At 40.0% G+C, this 22075-nt stretch overlaps 1 protein-coding gene across 4 annotated transcripts in view; it reads right to left on the bottom strand.

Moving 5' to 3' along the window:
- Window positions 1–1263: 1263 nt before the first annotated feature.
- slc8a2b (solute carrier family 8 member 2b) overlaps window positions 1264–22075 on the bottom strand; it is a 102421-nt gene continuing 81609 nt past the window's right edge. For 3 of the 4 annotated variants that reach the window (XM_027999426.1, XM_027999425.1, XM_027999428.1), the window contains 11 exons: window positions 21159–21524; window positions 18768–18893; window positions 18478–18673; window positions 17471–17601; window positions 14496–14869; window positions 12120–12223; window positions 10979–10996; window positions 9064–9188; window positions 8063–8162; window positions 6788–7063; window positions 1264–5512 (listed from right to left, as the gene is read on the bottom strand). In XM_027999426.1, coding sequence (XP_027855227.1) covers window positions 5136–5512; window positions 6788–7063; window positions 8063–8162; window positions 9064–9188; window positions 10979–10996; window positions 12120–12223; window positions 14496–14869; window positions 17471–17601; window positions 18478–18673; window positions 18768–18893; window positions 21159–21524 — 2193 coding nt within the window. In that variant the 3' untranslated portion in view covers window positions 1264–5135. The remainder of the gene's footprint in view (window positions 5513–6787; window positions 7064–8062; window positions 8163–9063; window positions 9189–10978; window positions 10997–12119; window positions 12224–14495; window positions 14870–17470; window positions 17602–18477; window positions 18674–18767; window positions 18894–21158; window positions 21525–22075) is intronic. The other variant, XM_027999427.1, reaches the window with a different exon arrangement.

Here is a 22075-nt window from a genome sequence, read left to right as displayed (position 1 = left end):
AGGGATTAAAACAAACAAAAAAGCAATGGTTCAATTGACATATTATTTTACTTCTAAGTACTTTTTAAAATCAATTTTAACAAATTGTTAATTTAAATAAGCTTAGAATATTCTTGAATTTGATTTGATAGGATTTCTGTTTAAGTGCAAATAATACCTAGTTTTATGGATCTCTTTTCTAATTCATTAAACCACAATTTCGGACTTTAATGAAACCATTTTTAATATCAGATTAGTTTGAAGCTCTGGTCAAGTCTGGTGATAGTAGAAGAAATCTGAAAAAGAACAAATACTTTTTCCAGAAACCTAATTGACAATAAACATAGAAATAAATAAATGGCTCGAAAGAAACAGTTTAATATATGATTGAAAAATGTGACAGTACATAAAAAATGTAAAATAAATTCAAAATATATTTTAAAAAATGCAACAAGTAAAAAATTCCTTAAATAAATACACTGTGTGAAAAAAATTATGGAATAAAAAAGGAAACTAACAATAAAATTAGAAATGAAATGGATAAATTACATAAATACTGTTTAAAATGATAAATAAATATTAACTTACGTTACAGTATAACCAAATAAGTTGGGAAAGTTCTGGATGCAATATTTTGTACATCAATCACTTATTCAAGCTATTTATTTATTCCTATGTTTATTGGGAATTATGTGAGAATCTGTACTTCATATTATTATTATTATTACTACTTAATGTATAAATAATGACTCGGACTCGTCACACATTGAAAATAAATAAACTATATTTAACTAAGGTCAAGTTCACTTGATTAAAGACCTTCGTTTTCTTTCAGTAACACGTTACATCTCATGCCAAGTTTTCAAAAACAAGATTTTCTTTCTTCAATTTTTTCTGTTACATTTCATACAAAAAACTTCAGTTAATTCATTAGAATATTGACTAAATGTATATTTCTATCACATTATATTATAATAACTCAGTCATAGTTTTAAGACGGCGTAGTAGGACCATTCCAAGTAGAAAAAAAAGAGTGTGTTCACCCAAAAAATTGGAAAATTTAAGATTAATCTCAGATATTTTCTAGAAAATACAAATTTGAAAATTCAAAATTATTATTGAGATTATTCTCAAAATTTCAGATTTTTTTTCTACCAAATTTTTGATTTTCTAGAAATGTTGAGATTAATCTAAAAAAAATTTTCTACCAAATCTTGCAGACAAGTTTTTTCTTCAAAAAGTCTGACTTTTCAAACTCAGCTATTTTTTCTGTGTTTGAAACGATTTTTCAATCTCAAAATTTCCAAGCTTTTGATTTTGTTTTTTTTAACCAAAATTTAGAGTTTTCAAACTTATTAAATTTTCAAAACTCAAATGTGTCCAAATTTTAAACTCAGAAATTTTAAAGTTTTTTCTACAAATATTTCTAAGGTTAATCTCAACATTTCTGAGCTTTTTCTGAAATTGCTAAATTTTTAAAATTAACTTTTTTTTTCTATCAATAACGGCCCTAATTCGCCGTCGTACAGTTTCCCTACAAAGGTTCAGGCAGAGACAAATCTTTTTTTAATTATCACATAAAACGAGTTCACACAGAGACACATTGGAGAGCAAGACCTGGGCAGGAGCAATGGGTGGGGGAGGGGGGACACGAACACGGACACGGAGATTTCACAGCGGAAACAAACCGGGGGATGAGCCGAACGGAGGAAACAGTGTTTCTGTGCAAATGTAGGAGACGGACTTAGAAAAATAAAAAAATAGAACGTCTCCATCAGGGTAGACCATGCTGCTAACACACAAACACACGGATTCATCATGCATGTCCGGCGCAACACAGAAACACAGAACACAGTGGGGGAGGGGCGAGGCGGCGGTGACCACCTCTATCTAAAGAACAGCTAAGACCCAACGGGCCGACAGTTAGTACAGAAGTTCACGGAAACACCGAGCAGTTCTGGTTCCGGCTACTGGGCAGTGTCTGGAGCACCGATTCCAACCAGTTCCAATAAGCTCCAGTTGGTTCCAACCGATTTTGACCAGTTCCAGCCAGTTCTGACTGGTTCTGACCAACTACAACTGGTTTCGACTGGTTCCAGCTAGTTCTGGCCAGTTCCAGCAAGTTCCAACCGGTTCCAGCCAGTTAAGACTAGTTCCAACAAGCTCCAACCGGTTTCGACTGGTTCCAGCTGGTTCTGGCCAGTTCCAACCGGTTCAAACCGATTCCGGTTTGGTTCCGGCCAGTTCCAAGCTGTTCCAACTGGTCCTGACTCATTCCCACCAGTTCATTTCATCTGTTCCAGCCAGTTCCAACCGGTTCCTACCGGTGCTGCTCAGTTCTCCTGCAGCCAGACTGTCGGTTCCGTCATGTAAACATGCTACTTACACTTACAGAGCCTCCTTCACAGGGACTGGGTGTAGAAATGTACAGAGAGATGGTAAACACTGCGGCAGGAGGCGTGAACAGACAACATGGAGTGTATTGCACAAAACGGCCGCGCTCTGTTCACTCTGCGGCGCAGCTCATCTTTAAGAAAATAAATAAATCATCTCTTCAGAATAGTTCTCCATCAACAGAAAGACGGCGATGGAAGACCGAACCGGCCAAAATCGAGAAAAAATATGCAAAAATTTATAACCAGATCGATAAATATATCAATATCTGTGGAAGGTGAATTAAATTGTTTACATTTTTCCTGTTTTTTCCTCTATTAGACAAAAGAAACACTATTTTTTACTATTTTTAATAGAGCCTCCACCTATCTCATGATAGAAACAGAAACTTTTAAAATACACAATTTAATTAGTCAAAAAGGTAAAATAGGGGGCTGGTTTTCACTTAATGGGATTTCCAACATTAATCCTGGTATTAAAATAGTAAATACATATAGATAGATAGATAGATAGATAGATAGATAGATAGATATAAACTGGATGTGGCAATGTTCGGATAGACATTCTAATATACATTTTGTCAGATTGAAACAAGTTTTTGAAAATGACCTTTAGGCTGTTATTAACCATACTTTTCATTAAGCCCACATTTCTGTATTAAGCATGTTTTTTTTATTGATCTGGTGTAATATTCTAATTTTAAATGTCATGTCTTCATTAGCTGTAAGTGGAAAATCATCATAGCATAAATAAAGACTTTCAAACATCCATCTATGTCTAATTAACCCATATAGTGTGCTTCATAATCAATCAACTTTATTTCTATACACAGTGGGAACCAAAGTGCTTTACATTAAAACAGAAAAAAGTAAAAGAATGTGATAAATATAAAATATACAATTATAAAAATAGAGAAACATAAAATAGTGCTGAATAAAAAATAATATTCTAATTTGTAGAATCAGTCTATATTAGAGCTGTGAGTTTAAAGTGTTATTTTGATTACATTGAGTTTAATACTTTAATCATTTTAACTCAGTTAATCTATTTTTTTCTTTTAAAAAAAAAAAAAAAAAATCTAATTTTTCAAGACTTTAAAAAGTCTTGAAATCAGAACTTTTATTTTGGTCATATATGTCATTTTATTCAATAATGTAGCAAAATGTTGCTTAATTTGTCAATATATAGTTTTAGATTAAAATATGGTTAATTAGTTACAGATCCTGTAATTAACTTGATTAAACATTTTAATCCAGTCCCACTGCTACTTTAAATATTTTTGACATATTTTCTATTTATGAATTATTTACATTTATCAAATTGCATTTTTTCCCTAATTTTGGCAGTTTCAGCCTTCCATATAGGGCAGTAGACTGTTTAAATGTTGCAAGGTTTGGATATCTTTCACCGTTGGATCGGCTCAGGAGCGTGGAAAACAAATTAAAATCTAATCCACTGACATGTCGAATGACGTCATCGGCTCTTCATGCCGATGCTAATCTGAACGTCGCCTGGAAATATAAAAAAAGTCTACCTTGGCTTCACCTGCAAGGAAAAGATACAAAATCCCTTTTAGAAAGTTTACAAAGTGTTATCGTGGGTAAACGACTCAAATCTGCCATGATATCGTAACAGTGTTGACGTGTTGAGCAGTCTTAGGGTGACGTTTTCAGTATGTAAGAGCTACAAAATAAAAAAGGATTTTTACTGATTTCTCATTGACTCAAGCTGCTACTGAAAGCAACTCTGACCTCATAATGACTCCTGTTGTTTCTCTGCATCTTCCTTCACCTTGGAAGATAAAAACCCTGAAATGTCAGTTTAATTTTAATCTGAGGAGGGTTTTTTATTTCCTTTTTCTTTTGGTGCGGTTCAGGGTTTTGTTCCTCGCAGTCTGTTTAGCAGCCGGTAGTTTCAGTAGCTTCAGAGTTAAAATACTGAACAACAATAATAACATTTCAACTGGTACTTCCTGCTTCTCCTTCTCCAAACGTCTATTTCTACTGGATCCAGTGTTACATTATAGCAGAACCAGCTTTAAATATTGCACAGAACTAAAGTTTAACACTGTTAGAGACAGCCGGGGCGGTTTGTACAGCTAAAGCCTGAAAACCACATTTATGTGAGTTTTTTTCCCTTAAGGCATCTTTGCCATGCGAGTATCAACGTGAACGTGTTGATGGCTGGAATGAGTTTCTAAATGGCAGATTTTCTGTAAACTAATACTGTTGTGTCGTCCTACTGCTGCAGCAGTGGGCGAGTCCGTTAGCATGCATGCTAACTGAGCAGACGGCTCAGAATCACAGGTGGATTCTGGGTATTTCCCTTTTAACAAGTTGGTTGTGTCTTGTGCATGCAAAACCGTCCTCCGACAGAGACTAGGCGCTAAAGAGACACGTCTAAACTCATTTCCCTGCTAATTAATCACATTTTGGGACTATTTTTCCTCCTCTGAAACGTTTTCAGCGTCCGGTCTATTTACAGCGCACGTGGAGGGCCTACTGTAGTAAACGTGTGATTTTAGCGTTTTGTAAACATTTGACTCGTTTTTTCTCCACCTCCTCAGCGTAAAAACATGAAAGTCGCTGCAGACGGGAGGGAATATGTTTCATCTTTTAGACCAGCAGTGAACCCGGCCGGGCGTGACGTCACGGCCCAGCTCACTTTAATACCTGCTCAGTTTCTCCTCCAATGATCTGTTTACATATGAACACGTGTCTGTCGTCGAGTCGCGTTAGACCGGACTCTGCGCTCTCCTGAAACTAGAAGCCCTTGATGTGGCAGTAGGCCTCCAGGCTGGAGAAGAAGATGTAGAGCAGCCAGAGGCCGAGGAAGAGCATGGTGGTGAGCAGGCGCGACGCCCTGGGGCCGCCCAGCTCGCCACCGATGGAGGGCCGGCGCCGGAACAGCAGCACCGCCATGCAGATGAACGCGAAGATGGTGAAGAGTGTGACGGAGAAGGCCAGTGAACCCGGGTCCACCTTGAACTGCTTCCCCTTGAAGGCCCAGTAGATGGCGGCCACCGACCACGCCACGCCGATCCCCAGGAAGACGTTGACGGCGTTGCTGCCGGTGACGTTGCCCACAGACGCGTCGGCGTGCTGGTCCTGGATGGCGGCCACTTTGCTGGCGAAGGTGTCTGCAAGGAGAGGAGCAGAAAATATTTCACCTGTGGACAGCAGAACCGAACAGGCACTGAGGATCACAGGGGTTTGCTTTGCTGAAAAATTCAAAATGGCGGCCATTTTTCAAGATGGTCGTCAAGAAAAATTTATTTCTGCACTAAACTTGCCAATATTTCTAACAAATTAATGACTTGGGTGTCAAGTCATACATATTTAGAACCATGAAATTATAGATATTTTCTTGATCTTATGTTTCCTTTTTTGGGAGGAAATATTTTCAAAATGGCTACCATTGTTGTAATGGAAAATACATGTTTGCACTGAAGTCGGCAGTAGTTATTTCCAGTTGAGGACACAGTTAACCAAACGGTTAAGTTCCCTAACAACTAACTCGCTAAGGAAGAATATTAGCTATGCTAATGGTTAGCTATGCTAATGGTAAACTGCTAAACACAAAATAAGGATAAATAGCAGAAATTAACACTGGACTTCTAAAGATACAAAAAATTATCAGTAGCTAAAGCTAAATTGCTAAGCATAAAAAATGAGCAGAATCAATCAATCAATCAATCTTATTTATACACCACCCTCCACACTAAAAGCAGCACAAAGTGATCAATAAAATCAAACAAAAACAAGCAATTATCCATCGCAACCCCACATAGAAAAACCCAGAACTGCATGAAAATGCACAGCTAAGCAGAAATGATTCGATTCAGGAAATACAGTTAAAACGTCGGATCTTGAATCTCTGCTCTTAAAGACGGCGACATTTTCTACGGCCCTCAGGTTCTCTGGCAGACCGGGGTCATAACACTGGGAAAAAAATGCTAAACTGCTAATCACAAAACTGTCAGCAGAAGCCAATACTAAACTGCTAACCACAAATAAATTGTACAGAAACTAACAGTAACTCGCTGAACATATGTAAAGTTGTACAGAGACTAATGATAAGTGACTAAAAACATAAACAAAATCACAGAAGCTATCAATAAACTCCAAAATCAACTGAAAAGACCAGATAAGATGAAAAACGACCACAAAAAAACACAATCACACAATGATACTAAAATAAAAAATACAACCATGCAAAAAAGCTACTGAAAATAATCCAATAATCTGAAAAAAATCACTTATTTCAACCACAGTCATTTTCGAGCAAAGATATTACAAACAAGAAGCAAAGACAGAAAACTCCAACTAGTCCAAAAATGAAGATATAAATAGATATATAGATATATAATATAGATATAACGAACATAAAGGAAGCAGAGAAACATGAGGCCCACCTGGGATGGAGGTTCCCAGAGCCACGAACACCACAGCGGTCACGGAGTCCTGCAGCCCCACGGTGCAGCCGAAGTGTGACGCCAGGTCGCCGATGATGGCGGTGAGGAATCCGATGACGCTGATGGACACGATGAAGCAGGCCCAGCCGTTCCAGTACTCTGTGGGCGGGACGCAGGCGAACAGAACCTTCCAGAAGACGGTGAGGAAGTGCATGACGTAGTCGTAGCAGGACGGGAGCCGCTCCTCTCGCCCCTCCTCCTCATCGTCTCCATCACCTGCAGCAGAGGTCAAAAGGTCAAAACCTTCAGATTGGATCAAATACCGCCTGCAGTGGCTGATACTGCCACTAGAGGGCGGACTCTAATTGAAACCTGGGACATCAGCAAAAGATGCCCTTTTTAAGCCAACTTAAAAAATATAGAAGACAAAAAGATCCTCCTGTGTTATAAGTGAAAAGAACTAGTGCTTTTTTAAAAATCGAAATTCAAGAATTATTGATGTACAACAAGTTTGTATATGTTGCTCATAAGTTCGTTTTGTCTTATTTTAAGTGTACTAAGATATTTGCTCTAGAAAATAGACAAAAATGCTTAGTAAGAGTTTGTATTTTTGCAGTGTTGTTGACTTAAATAAAACAAAGTTTATGCCCTAAATCAGAAGCTGCTTCTTGTTAAACCAGCTTTTAACCACCAAACAAATCTCCATATCTGTGCTTCATTATTTCATCTGCAACATGAGAGCTTAGAGATAATAAACCAACATATTACCAAGTATTTTTAGTTTTTACAGCAAATTTCTTAGTTAATTTGAAATAAGACAAAACAAACTCACTTTTCAGCGAGAGTTGGGAGCTTTTTTAGAGTAAATAATTCCTTCATGTTGATGAAAAGTACTAGTTCCACTGGGAGATTATTTCACATACAAAATGGAAAAAAAATGTCTTGCTATAAATCTGCCAGTTTAAGCAGTACTTTTCCCACTAATTTTAAGGAATTATTTACTCTAATCAAGCTCCTATATTTTGATTAAAAGTTACTAATAAGCTAGTTTTGTCTTGTATCAAATGAACTAAGATATTTGCACTGCAAACTAGACACAATATTTGACATTCTGTGTAAAAATGACTATTTTTTCCAAACCGTGGCGTCAAATAGCGGCCATAAAGACACAATAATAACATCTTTATTAGACTCATCATTGCACAGACTCAGACTGGTCTGAGCAGCTGATGCTAAACTGGGACCAGCTGGACGCAGACGGCCATGTTGAATCACCTGCGCTGACGGTGACCGCCTCCACAAACTGTTCCCTCCAGGAGTGAGTGCCGATGACCAGCGCCAGGTTGGTCTTCTTGATCAGCTTGTCCACGGTGCTCTGCCAATCAGAAGCAACGATTCATAAATCTTTAAAGTTTCAGTATGAAACCTTGATAAAAAAGTTCCTTTTTTTAAACATATTTGTTGAAACTGTCACTATGTCATGACGGTTTATTATGCGACAGATAAGCTGTGGAAAAATCAAGCTCCTCTGCCTTGTTCCAGTATTAATTAAAAACAACCAATCGGAGCCAGAAGGCGGGTCTTAGCCCTGTTATTTGCTCTTCTCTGCTACACTGCTTCTAGCATAGCATGATGTTTTAACAAACGTGAAAAATATGTATTTTTATACGCTACATGTTCTTTATTGTTGAGCAGGTAAAACAAAAAACAACAACAAACAGTCCTACTCGTCTGACACTTTGCTTCGTCCACATGGTTTGGGATCCTGGCTGTTGAAAAACGATTTCCTCCTGGGGATGTGGCCTGAGGTTTTAAATTTTACCCAACTGTTTACGTTCGCCGTATGTAACGAATCAGTTTGACGCTATGAAGCTAAATGGAAATTTCCTTCACCGCAAACAACCAGGGAGATGTGCCGATCCGAACGAGGCGGCTGTAAATGGTAATTCAATATGTAGAAGTGTGACCAACCAGGACTGAACGGCTTCGTTCACTTCCTCCGCTGTCATTGCCAAACTACAGGCAAACTACAATTCTAAAATAGCAGAAAATGAAAGTCATCATTTACAACTACTTCTTCTGTTTGCTGATTGAAAATGACCTCAAAAACTAATATATAAATATTTATATAAAAACTATGGTTGTCTTTTCTCAAAACATTTGTGGCTCTAGACAAGTTTTCTTTGGCTGGACTTTAAGGGGTTTGTAGAGGCTGCAGTTGCAGTGCAACCAGGTGGCCAGTAGAGGGCAGCACAGGGAAAGGAATGACTCGGCACCTTGAACTCGTAGGACTCCTCGATGACGACCTCCAGGCGGCTGTGCTCCCCCAGGATGGGCTTCCCCATCTCAGCGATCCGCCGGGCCTCCTCCTCCTCGGCGCTCAGCTGCCCCTCCGCCGCCTCTGAAGGGGCAGGAGGGTAAAAACACATAAACAACCGGAGCAATGAGCTTCAAAGATGGCCGTCACGGCTTCCCTCTAAATCCAGGATCAATAACAGATTAGGCTTCAGCGTTTTGTTAATCCCTGTGAAGTCATATTTGTTCTCAAAGCCGGGATCACACGCTGATCTGAACTCTGGAGCGTTTCAGCCGGATGTGAGGATGAAATCTGACAGAAACAAACTTTAATCTCCAGACTTAATAAATACTGAGTCATGAAGCTTTTTAATTCATAACAGTTTAGAGTTTAGTTCATAAACTAAACTCATTGTTTAGTTTATGAAATCAACAAATGAGGTTCAAGATGATGACAAATGGACAAATGGTTTCTATTTCAACAGAAATGGATGGATGGATGGATGGATGGATGGGTGGATGGATGGATCATTGATTCATGATGAAAGGTGGAGAGTCTAATAAATATAATCTAATCATTTTAATCGCGCCCCAATAGAACCAAACCGATTGGTCACATTATCTCCTTCTCTGTGTTCTGGATTGATAATTTGTATTGATAATCTGAACCCAGCTCTCCTCTAATCCCAGAGGAAAGGCGGGTTAAACAGGAAACCAGTTAATCTGAGGAGCAGCAGAGCAGAGCAGGAAGCAGCAACTGTTTCTGTTTCTGCTGGGCTCACACTCACTCCCAGTCCATCTGCCGGCTCCTGGCCCAGTCTGGTATTGGTCCTCCGCCAACCAATCAGAGCTCACGTTGGATGAATAGCCCAAGGAGCCAATCAGGGGACGGAACACAGACAACGAGCGCTATGAGGTTCCTGACTGCAGCAGGATGTTTGCTCTGTCAAACCTCTGCTGCTCTCGGTTTTAAACGTGTTCCATCTCTGTTGCCGTAGTTTTGTAACTACTGTATTTTGACAGGAAGTGTTGTTTATATTCAGATATTTGTCAGTGCAGGAGATCTGGGACCAGAAGACGTTTACACACAAATCACACAATTTTTACCAAACACATTTGTTTAGTTTCTTGTGGAAATATTTTAGTTCACTTGAAATAAAACAAAATCTACTTAAAAAGAAGATTTTCAGCAAGACAGAGGAGTTTGTTTAAAGTAAACAATTCCTTAAAATGTGTGAAAAAGTATGACTCAAACTGTCAGATTATTTCACTTTTATCAACTAATATTCCTGTGTTTTAAGTGAAATAATCTGCCAGTGGAACTGGAACTTTTTTTTAATGAATATTAAGGAAGTATTGACTTAAACAAGCTGTTATATTTTGCTGAAAAGTTATTTGTAAATTTGTTTTGTATTATTTTAAGTTTACTAAGACATTCGCACTAGAAACTACACAAAAATACATGGTAAGATTTTGTGTTTTTGCAGTGCAATGCTGGGATTCCTGCTGCTTGTTGGTGAAAATAAATTAATCTTCAACGGAAATGTTGAAGTTATGCAGGTAAAACAGAAATTATGATCTGACTGGAGCCACTTGAGAGCAGACAGAGAGCGGAGTCGGGCTGAATTTATCCTCCGACTCCTTTAGTCGGAGACAAATCTGCTGCTGCTCCTCTGATAGTTGCATATGTAGGACAATTTTCTGTGATTTAATGTAAGATGTCACTGGGCTGCGCTGCAGTCTGAATGTGACAGAGGAGTGAACCTAATCCGCATTACGTTCTGATATTCTATGTAAAAATAAAACGTGAAAATAATTAGAAGATTAAGCTGAACACACATTTTTTGACCAGTCTAAAGAGGTTTGGCTTAAAGCAGGAGGAATAATCAGACTTACCTTGGTTAAGCAGCAGAGCTGAGGACAAAATAACACAAGAGTCATCAGTTATTCTTCATAAGAAACATAAAAAGTTTAACAGCTCCACTGACAGATCATTTCACTTATAATATATTGATTAAAAAAAGCACCGTATACTAGTTCCAGCTCAAGATTATTTTTTTTATATATAATAAAATGTTTTTTCAGTTTGAAGTAATTAAAAAATACAATATGAAAAAAAATAGAATAGAATAGAATAGAATAGAATAGAATTACTTTATTCATCCCAGCAGGGAAATTACTTTGCAGTTACAGCATAGAGACAAGACACAATAACAACTACCACCGAGTAGTAGTTGTCTATAAATTGTAAAAATGTGAAATGCTGTTAATATAAAAAGCAACTTAGAGCAGTCCTTGCAAAGATAAAAAAAAAAAGCAGATATGTATATGTAAATATATGTACAGCAAGTGTGCCACAGTGCAGTTGTGCAAAATTGGACTGATTAGTGCAGAACAATGATTTAGCTTTTATTGTACAGTGAGATGGCAGGAAGGATTTCCTGTATCTGTCCCTACGACAGCGGAGCTGGAGCAGTCTATGTGAGAAGCTGCTCCGTTGTCTGTCCACTATGTGGTGGAGAGGGTGCTGTGCTATATTGTGCTAAATTTGATGAATAACTCGTTCTACTGGCTGATTAGTTCACTATTAAAACAAACTCATAAAAAGTTGCTGAAATGTTACTTTTACGTTAGTTTAAAGTAACTAAGTTACTTAGTTAAAACTAAGTAAGTTACTTTTAACTGCCAGTACTTTTAAAAGTAACTAAGTTATTTTTAACTAACTTTTTAGTTAGCTAAAACTATGCGTTTAACAGATGAACTAGTTTTTAGTTCGTTTTCAAAAAACAATTTAGTTTTAACTCACTATAAGTGTAAATTTTAAGTGCAATTGAAATTTATTTTAACTACTCTTGACATATTTAAAATGTAATAATGTATTTGCATTAGAAACTTGACTAAAAATACTTGCAGTTTTCAAAACTGCTTACAAATATTTCTAAAGTAGAGAGTAGAGTAAAATAAACCACAAAACTTAAGATAAAAATGTAAGTTTGTTGTAAATGTAACTCTGTGAATTGGAGTAATCTTGTCTCACCTGAGATTCCTCTCTTCAGCCAGCGCGGCTCCTCCAGAACGATGAAGAAGTTTTCATGTTTTTCATACTCTTCATCATCGATTATCCTCACCTGGAGGGTCTGACTGCAACGAGCACAAACAGAGCGTCAGCGCCGCCAGGCAGTGAACACCTTCCACCAGCAGGGGGCGATCGCTGCAGGAGTGAAACACGAACTGGTTTCCGTTTCCTGTTTCTCTGACGGCTGCCAGCTGACTGTCTGAGCCGAATGTAACAAGACAGTTAATAACCGGAGCTGGATACTAACTAGTTATATTTACATGAGTAGCTCTTTGGAAATAAATTACTTTTAGTAGTATTTTTAATTTTACTTGAGTAAAACTTCTGGATCTTCTCTCCAAAACATACAACTTTAATGTTCTGAAAGCAAACTGCAGAGTTCAACCAGTCCACCGAAAATGTGACTTTTTTTTTTGTTTTCATTTTTAAGCCTGAACGTCCACCGAGTTATGCACACGGAACATTTATAGCCTTGAAATGAGTTTGTATTTTACTGCACTGCCATGATTTCACTTAAAAAAACAAGATGTAATTGGATTCATTCAGGAGAAATTCACCGGGTTTTTTATTTACATGGTGAGTAAAATGCTGAAGGATCTGCTGCGTCATCAATCTGCAGCCATAGTGCTACATAAAGTCACGCTAATCTCTGTTAGCATTCCTGCTAACGGCACGGGAACTTCCCTCCAGTGAGCGCTGATGAATTAATGATGAGACGCAGTGATGGGATTTTCGGCTCCTTTTCGAGATGCGGCTCTAATGGCTCTTCTTACTGTGGAGAGCCGGCTCTTTCGGCTCCCAAACGGCTCCCCTATATATTTTTGACATTATTAATTAATTAATAGCTTAAACCTAATTTTATAATATTTTGTTTCATTATTGACATTGTTAAGCACTTATGATGAGTAAAAATACCGCATAACAATGCTATAGCAATACCGATGCGTGTGATGTCCGCATGTGGCTGTGCAGGTTGTTTGTCGAGCCTGCACGATAGGAAATGCTGACTTTGCACAGTCTGCACTCTGCCCTGGAGCTTGATGTAGCATTAAAATGAGTCCAAATCTTGCTCCGTTTTCTGTCACTCATTTATTTTCACCTATTCAGTTCTCACACTGACTCCCCTTCTTTCTGTGCTTCTTGACCGCTGAGTGAGTGTCTGTACATAAACACCTGCCGACGAACGCTATACAGCTTGGCCAATTGCCTGCCGTTTCCACAAAAAAAGTGGAGATAAACTTTTTTTTCAGTGTTTTCCCGCCACATTATTAATTGAAACTATGTATGATTGGTCAGATGTGTGGAGCACACGCTTGACATGAGGGCAGTGGACCGACCGAGGGAAAAAAACTCTCCGCTCTAGCACTGGCAGAAGAGCAAAACGCGAAGGAGAGGGAGAAGGGGGCGGAGAGACAGCGAGGCACCGCAGGACAAAAAAAAAAAACGATGTGGGGAAAAACTATCGGCTCTGGCACTTGCAGAGCACAAGCACAACGACAGGGAGGCGGAGAGACAGCGATATACTGTAGAAAAAAACCCGGCTCCCAAATAGGATCCTAAAACGGCTCCCATTGTGGAGCCGGTTCCAATCGTTCACTTCAAAGAGCCGGCTCTTAGAGCCGGATCGTTAGCGACCGACACATCACTAATGAGACCACGGAGCCACGGAGGTTAGAAACAGGACCGAAGGCAGGGAGGTTCAAAACCAGAGAAGAAGACAGGAATTAATTAAAACAATGACTGAACAGGTTAAAAACGCAGAAAAGTTAAGCTTAAAGTGGGTAGATGACAAATATCTGTTGTTCTTATTTTAATTGTTCAGTTCGCTTTAATCCAACTCCAGTCCGTTTGCCTAGTCAAAGTCCGATTTGTTTGGTGAGGTGTGAATGCTAATCAAACTCTGGTCTGCCTACAAACGTCGGTCTGGGTTTGGTTGAAGTGAACTCTGGTTCAGTCTGAATGCATATGATCAGCAAACGGACTGGAGGCCGCTCCAAAAGCAGGAAGTGGACAACAGCGCAGGGCATTCTGGGTAAAAACAACCAGCACAAACTAGCTAGCCTACCTATAGCTGGAGAAATGGCTCATAGTTTTTAGCAAGAGACTAAAGAGAAATCCTGCAAAAGCTAAGATTTTACGCTGCTTCAGTTTTGTCTACATTTGTGCAGAAGGACGTTGCACTTTTTCCCTCAGAATTCAGAAATTTTCTCATAATTTTGACTTTTTTCCACAGAATTCTGACTTCGATCTAATAATTCTGCTAAAAAATGTTTCCTGTTCAGTTGCCCTCTCCGTAGCTCTGTGTGCGTTTCCGTGGTAACAGCTGCTGTGCCTCACGTGGTTTGGTCGTTGGTGAACTCCAGCTCCCCGCGCGCCTCCTCGTAGTCCTCCCCCGCCATGGCGCTGCCCGACTCGGTGTGGTACGGCAGAACCACGGTGCCTCTGGCGCCCGAGTTTCGCACCACCGTCACCTCCATGGTGCCCACGCTCTCGCTCACGCGCATCAGGCGCTCGCCGAACGTGAAGATGCCGGCGTGGTCGTCGTCCAGGATGGTCACCGTGGCGACCAGGGGCTCGACCAGCCGGGCTTTGGGCGCGCTGCCCGCCTCGTCGCTTTCGAACATCCCCTCGGCGTCGCCGACTCTCAGGTTGAGCAATCGGACGAAGAAGTGTTCGTCTTCTTCGAAAATGTCGTCATCGATGATGCCGACCTGCAGACGCACAGAGGCAGAATTAAAAACTTTAATAAAATTTAAAAATTTCCCAGTGGACCAAAGTGTCACTACAGGTTTCTGACTTGGTTTAAGAAAATTTGACTCAAATTCTGTTGTCAGATTAAATATTTGCTGGTTAAATTTACCTGGATTTTTCACCAAACCCTCAACAAGCTGACAAACTTTCTCTGAGCAAGTTAAGTAGATAAAGCATCAGAAATTTTGACATTAATCTCAGAAATTATCTAGAAAAAACTTGGAAATTTGAAAAGTAAAACATTTGCTAAAAAAAAACCCTTCAAAATTTCAGAAATTTTCTAGAAAAATGTGGGAATTTCAGAGATTGATTAATCAAAAAATTGATAGACAGAATTAAATCATTTTGAGATTAATTGCCATGAGCTTCAAGAAAAACCCTGAAAATTTCTGTGTTTGAAAAGTTACAAATTTGCTCCAACAAAAATCTAAATTTTGATCATAATCTCAGAAATTTTCTAGGGAAGACTTGGAAATTTCATTGTGTGGAAAGTCAGAGATATTTGACTTTTGAAACTAAACCCTTTAGAAAAATTCTGCGATAAACCTCAAAATTTTTGTTTGGATGTTGAAAATTTTCTAGAAAAAGAGCCAAAAAAGTTGAGATTATTGTCAGAAATGTTCTTGAGAAAAACAAAGGGATTCATAAGATTGAATCGTCAAAGATTTGTCGGAAAAAACGCTGAAGTTTTGACATCAGTCTCAGAAAAAGGTGCAAATTTCTGAGTTAAAAATTTGCTAGAAAAAATAAGAAATTTTGAAGTTAATCTGAATTTTCTTTTAGAAAAACTCAGAAGTTGAAACAGTTGAAAACATTATGATGTTGTGAAACATTTGCTTTAAAGTAAGGTTGGATAAAAACCGGGACGTTGGTGTGTGTGTTGTGAAGGTTTTGTGTTTCTCCTCCTGCTGCGACTGAATCAATCCCTCTTTCCTTTCACTTTGATCATCTTAGATTTTGCGTCCAGCCTGCAGGATCTTCTGTCTGTGCGCCTCCATGATGTGAAGCCGCATCCTGCACCGCTGCAGAGCCTCGGTTTGAGTTTTTTCCACATGCAACCTGCTGCTGCAGCAATAATTCAGCTTTCACTTTCAGCATCTCATTTGTAAAAGTGGCTGAGAGGTTCAGCAGCGAAACGAGCCGCAAGCCAAAGTTATTATCAATAAAAATAACAGAAACTGAAACGGAGAAAACATTTTTTTGTTAATTGAATTAAATTAAAACGGTAATTAATGTGGAGAAACTGTAACTAAATGGAGCTAATTTTAGTTTTTAAACTTAATTAAAACATACTGAAATTAGAGACGATATTCTTTGTTTTCATGTTTTGAATCTATTGGACTTTTGAACTGAAGAGAAAAGTATTTACTTTTTACAGTTTTGGCTTAATTATTGCTCTGAATATGTTTTTGAGTCTGTATACTCCAGTTAACACTTAATCAATTATTGTTCCAATAATAATTAATCCAGTTAAAGTTTTCAGCCCTATAAATGAACTAATTTTGTTTTATTTTGATAGAAAATAACTTTTAGTTTGCTGTTTTAATCCTTCCAGTTTTTCTAATTATTCAGAACTTTTTGAATGTTCTGAGTATCCAAACTTTCACCTCAATGCTCTAAATTTAGATTAATGTATTGAAAGAATTAATTATGTCTTTCAAACTTTAACTGGGTAAATTTTGATTGCTTTAGCATGAGAAAAATAGCAAACACAAAGCGTTGTATTTCTCAAAATGAGAAAATGATGACTAAATGTAACTACTTGTGATTTATTCAGGCTCATATCTGCTGCTCTGGAGCCAAACTGGAATAAAAAAAGCTTTTAAGAGGCAAATCTGTTCAGGTCAAAGCTTTAGAGCTTTAATTGCTCTGTGTTTCAGATAAGCCATTCCTCTCTCTGACGATCAATTTCTCATAAAGACGCTCAAAGAAAAAATCAGAGCGAGGGAGAGAAACTCATCGATCCGCTCTCAGACCCCATAAGTCAGTTTTTATCTTAAACAGATCTAATTTTTAAGCCTTTTTAACCTAAACTTCCAGTTGCTTTTTTTCTGTTTTAGCCAACAAGAGTCAGATCTTACCACCGCATGTTAGGGCCATTACGTTTCATAAAAAAACTAATGGAGAAATACATTTCTGCCAAAAGTATCAGAAATTTTCTAGAAATAAATATGACATTTCTGAGTCCAAATGTCAAGAAAAACTCAAATTGTGAGATTAATTTTAGAAACTTCCAGAAAAGAACCTGGAAATTTCTAAGTTTGAAATTGAAAAAAAAAAATAAAATTTTTTATCATAGTATTTTTCTAGACAGTAACTTAGACATTTCTTGAGTTTTAAAATTGGAAAATGATAAACTTTTCAAAAATTTCCTTGTCTTTTGCAGACAATTTGTGGGATAATTATTTTATAACAGAATCAATTTTCCTTGTTTTTTACAGAAAAGTTCTGGAATTTTTGAGTATTCTGGCAGAAATGTACTCTTATTTTTCCTCTATGTAAGACGGGCCTGCCACACCACCGCAGAATCTGTTTATGGTTTTATTCGCGCTGCGACTCGCCTTGATCTCTTTCCGAGTGTCTCCGGGTTTGAACACCAGCGTTCCCTCGCTATAGTCGTAGTCGGACCCGGCGTTGGCTGAACCGTCTTCGGTTCTGTAATCCACGTAGAAAGTGTTCTCCTCCAAACCGCCTGCAGACCAAAAACACGACGACAGTCATTTAAATATTTAAATATCCTTTAAATATCAAGAAATGGTGCAAAATAAAGAAACCTTAAGGTTCTGCATATAAAGTCATATTTTATTAAAAACCAAAAGTTCTCATCGAACCGAGCAGACATGAGAACGACAGAGTTTAGGGCCAGACTAAAAGATTTTTTACTCTTATTGATGAGAATAAAACTGATATCACCAGAATAAACTCGCGATATGACAATAAATAAAAAGTACGATCATAAAATTAAAATATAACAAAATAAAGTCATAATAGTAATATGAGAATAAAGTTATAACATTATGAGAATAAAGTCACAATATGACCAGAATAAAGTCAGAATATTGCAAGAATGAAGTTATAATTTTAAGAGAACTCCTATGCAAAAATTATTAAAATTTAAAATAAGGATTATTGAGAATCTTGTAAAATTAAAATCACAAATGATGAAATATCTTTTAACACATCAGTGGCCGAACTTTCAAACTTTTGACCAAACGGCTGTTTCTCCTTAATTTCTGACTCTCCTCTGGTAATATTTTATCTTTATTCTCATATCATCATGACTTTATTCCTCATGTTATTATTTTTCCCATCCACTGAAAGGCCATTGCCTCCCAAGATGGCTGACCTCAGGCATCGTCTACACACGTCTCATGTTGTTTGTCTTTTTATTTTGATTTTGGATGGGCTGGACTGAAATGTCAATTTTCCACCTGAGGGAATAATGAGGGATATTTTATTCTACTCTTGTAAAAAGAGAAAGTATAATTATCTTACCTGTCATAATGTGTCATAATTAATCCTGAACTGTTGGGGAAGTGAAGGTTTATCTTTCCGGTGCCGTTCCTACCTTGGCAGACCACGGCCAGCGTGAGAACGCCGCAGTTCTCCATGCACTGGCTGTGGGACGTCTCGAAGGAGATGTGGCTGCAGACGGCCAGGTCGTCTTCCTCAGCCTCCTCTTCGTTGGCCACCACCACGCGCCGCGCGTTGTCGGCGGCGTGCCTCTTCAGGACGTTTCCGGCTCCGATCATCATCCGGGTCGCCTGACGGCGATGAGGCGAAGCAAACCCGGCGTTTAAGGGCGGGACTTTGAGGCACAAGGTGCGGTTTGTGGTGAGGCAGGTGGCCGGAGCTTACCTGTATGCGGTAGAAGGCGCGGCTCTTCTGCTGGTGCAGCAGCGCGTAGTAATTGGCCAGCTCCACCAGCTGGTCCAGCTCTTTGTCGGGATATTTCTGCTTCAGCTCCTTCAGGATGCGAATCACCTGCCGAAGACGAGCCGGGTTCAGGTTTCTGGTTCCTGTCACTTCCTGGTACGCTCGGTTCCTCTGGAGCACTTTCAGGGCTCGTTCACTCCAGCCCAGTTCAATCCGGTTTAATCCAACTCCAGTCCGTTTGTTTAGAAAGTCCGGTTTGGTTGGTGAGGTGTGAATGCTAAGCTAACTTTGGTCTCGGTTCGGTTGAAGTGAACTCTGGTTAGGTTTGAATGCATATGTGAACGCCAAGCAGACCAGAGACCGCTCCAAAAGCACAAAGTGGTCTACAGCGCAGGGCATTCTGGGTAAATACAACCAAAACAAACATCTTAGCCTAGCGCTAGCAGGAAAAATGGCTCAGAGGATTTTACCAAAGACAGATGAGAAATCCTGCAACGGCTAAAATCTGATGCCTCCATTTCTGTTTCCATTTAGTGAAGAAGGAAGTGTCGCTCAGTGTCTTCAGTGGTTTCTGTGTCGCTCAGTGTCTTCAGTGGTTTCTGTGTCGCTCAGTGTCTTCAGTGGTTTCTGTGTCGCTCAGTGTCTTCAGTGGTTTCTGTGTCCCTCAGTGTCTTCAGTGGTTTCTGTGTCGCTCAGTGTCTTCAGTGGTTTCTGTGTCCCTCAGTGTCTTCAGTGGTTTCTGTGTCGCTCAGTGTCTTCAGTGGTTTCTGTGTCCCTCAGTGTCTTCAGTGGTTTCTGTGTCCCTCAGTGTCTTCAGTGGTTTCTGTGTCGCTCAGTGTCTTCAGTGGTTTCTGTGTCGCTCAGTGTCTTCAGTGGTTTCTGTGTCGCTCAGTGTCTTCAGTGGTTTCTGTGTCGCTCAGTGTCTTCAGTGGTTTCTGTGTCGCTCAGTGTCTTCAGTGGTTTCTGTGTCGCTCAGTGTCTTCAGTGGTTTCTGTGTCCCTCAGTGTCTTCAGTGGTTTCTGTGTCGCTCAGTGTCTTCAGTGGTTTCTGTGTCGCTCAGTGTCTTCAGTGGTTTCTGTGTCGCTCAGTGTCTTCAGTGGTTTCTGTGTCGCTCAGTGTCTTCAGTGGTTTCTGTGTCGCTCAGTGTCTTCAGAGGTTTCTGTGTCGCTCAGTGTCTTCAGTGGTTTCTGTGTCGCTCAGTGTCTTCAGAGGTTTCTGTGTCGCTCAGTGTCTTCAGTGGTTTCTGTGTCCCTCAGTGTCTTCAGAGGTTTCTGTGTCCCTCAGTGTCTTCAGTGGTTTCTGTGTCCCTCAGTGTCTTCAGTGGTTTCTGTGTCGCTCAGTGTCTTCAGAGGTTTCTGTGTCGCTCAGTGTCTTCAGTGGTTTCTGTGTCCCTCAGTGTCTTCAGTGGTTTCTGTGTCGCTCAGTGTCTTCAGTGGTTTCTGTGTCGCTCAGTGTCTTCAGTGGTTTCTGTGTCCCTCAGTGTCTTCAGTGGTTTCTGTGTCCCTCAGTGTCTTCAGAGGTTTCTGTGTCCCTCAGTGTCTTCAGTGGTTTCTGTGTCGCTCAGTGTCTTCAGAGGTTTCTGTGTCGCTCAGTGTCTTCAGTGGTTTCTGTGTCGCTCAGAGTCTTCAGAGGTTTCTGTGTCGCTCAGTGTCTTCAGTGGTTTCTGTGTCCCTCAGTGTCTTCAGTGGTTTCTGTGTCGCTCAGTGTCTTCAGTGGTTTCTGTGTCCCTCAGTGTCTTCAGAGGTTTCTGTGTCGCTCAGTGTCTTCAGTGGTTTCTGTGTCCCTCAGTGTCTTCAGTGGTTTCTGTGTCGCTCAGTGTCTTCAGTGGTTTCTGTGTCCCTCAGTGTCTTCAGTGGTTTCTGTGTCCCTCAGTGTCTTCAGAGGTTTCTGTGTCCCTCAGTGTCTTCAGTGGTTTCTGTGTCCCTCAGTGTCTTCAGTGGTTTCTGTGTCCCTCAGTGTCTTCAGTGGTTTCTGTGTCCCTCAGTGTCTTCAGTGGTTTCTGTGTCCCTCAGTGTCTTCAGTGGTTTCTGTGTCCCTCAGTGTCTTCAGTGGTTTCTGTGTCGCTCAGTGTCTTCAGTGGTTTCTGTGTCCCTCAGTGTCTTCAGTGGTTTCTGTGTCGCTCAGAGTCTTCAGTGGTTCTTGGTGCAGAATGCCCTGTGCTGTAATCCACTTCCTGCTTTTGGAGCGGCCTCCGATCCACTAGGCGTTCACATATGGATTTAAAACCGCAGCAGAGTACAATTTAACCGAACCCGGCCCGAGGTTTGTAGGCGGAGCAGAGTTGTCTTGAGTTGGACTAAAACGGACTGAATGAACCGTGTGATTAAAACTTCCATCCTTCTCCTCAGTTTCACTCGTTTTTCTGTGTCTCACCTCCTTGCGGCTCTCGTCCAGCTCCCTGCCGCTCTCCACGTTCACCGTGGCGCTGTTGGAGTTGGGCAGGTTGCCCCTGGCGACTGCCGCAGCGCCGATGTTGTTCACCGTGGCGCCCGTCGCTCCGTCCCCGCCGTTCTCAGCAGGAACCATGGCGCTTCCCTGCGGCAGCTTGCCGTCAGTGATCATCTCCATGCTGCCTTTGGTGGGGGTCAGGTCCCCCTCGGTTTCCACGACGATGCCGTGGCGCTTGTCGGCACGGTAACGCTTGCCCATGTATTTGTAGAAGAGCAGACGGCGATCGGCGATCCAAGCCAGGAGGACACAGACGGGAAAGAAGAGCAACGTCACCAGAGCTTCCCAGACCTGAAACACAACGGCCAGAGATTTAGGAACAAACATCCAGGAACCCGTTGACCTTGTGACCCCTGCAGGGTCACGGAGGAGCCGGTGGGAGAGTCAGAAAGGATTAACAGGCTGGAAATATCCAGCAGTATGGAAGGAGACGGGTTCTATTTCACAGAGCTTTGGTGCAGAACAAAACCTAAAGACCTTACTAAACTTAAACACTTGTACATCTGATCGGTTGCCATGGAGATTAAAGCATTAATCAAACATGCACGAAAGATTCAAAGCACCGCTCCAGGTTTGTTTTTGATGAGGAAATAACATTATAACACGATGGAAAGATAAAAAAGTGGATTTTACATGACACTGCCTTTTTAAGATTGTGTGATCTGTATTAAATACTGACCAGAGGTTTGCAATAATATGGGAAACATGTCTTGATGTAAGTGGATTTATCTGCCAATGGAACAAGAACTTTTTCACCAAAATTAAGAAATTATTGACTTAGAAGAAGCTCTTATATTTTGCTGAAAAGTTACTTATCAGTTAGTTTTGACTTATTTCAAGAG

This window comes from Xiphophorus couchianus, chromosome 18, assembly GCF_001444195.1.
Source record: "Xiphophorus couchianus chromosome 18, X_couchianus-1.0, whole genome shotgun sequence".
NCBI lineage: Eukaryota > Metazoa > Chordata > Actinopteri > Cyprinodontiformes > Poeciliidae > Xiphophorus > Xiphophorus couchianus.
This window is presented reverse-complemented; position numbering and strand designations above follow the sequence as displayed.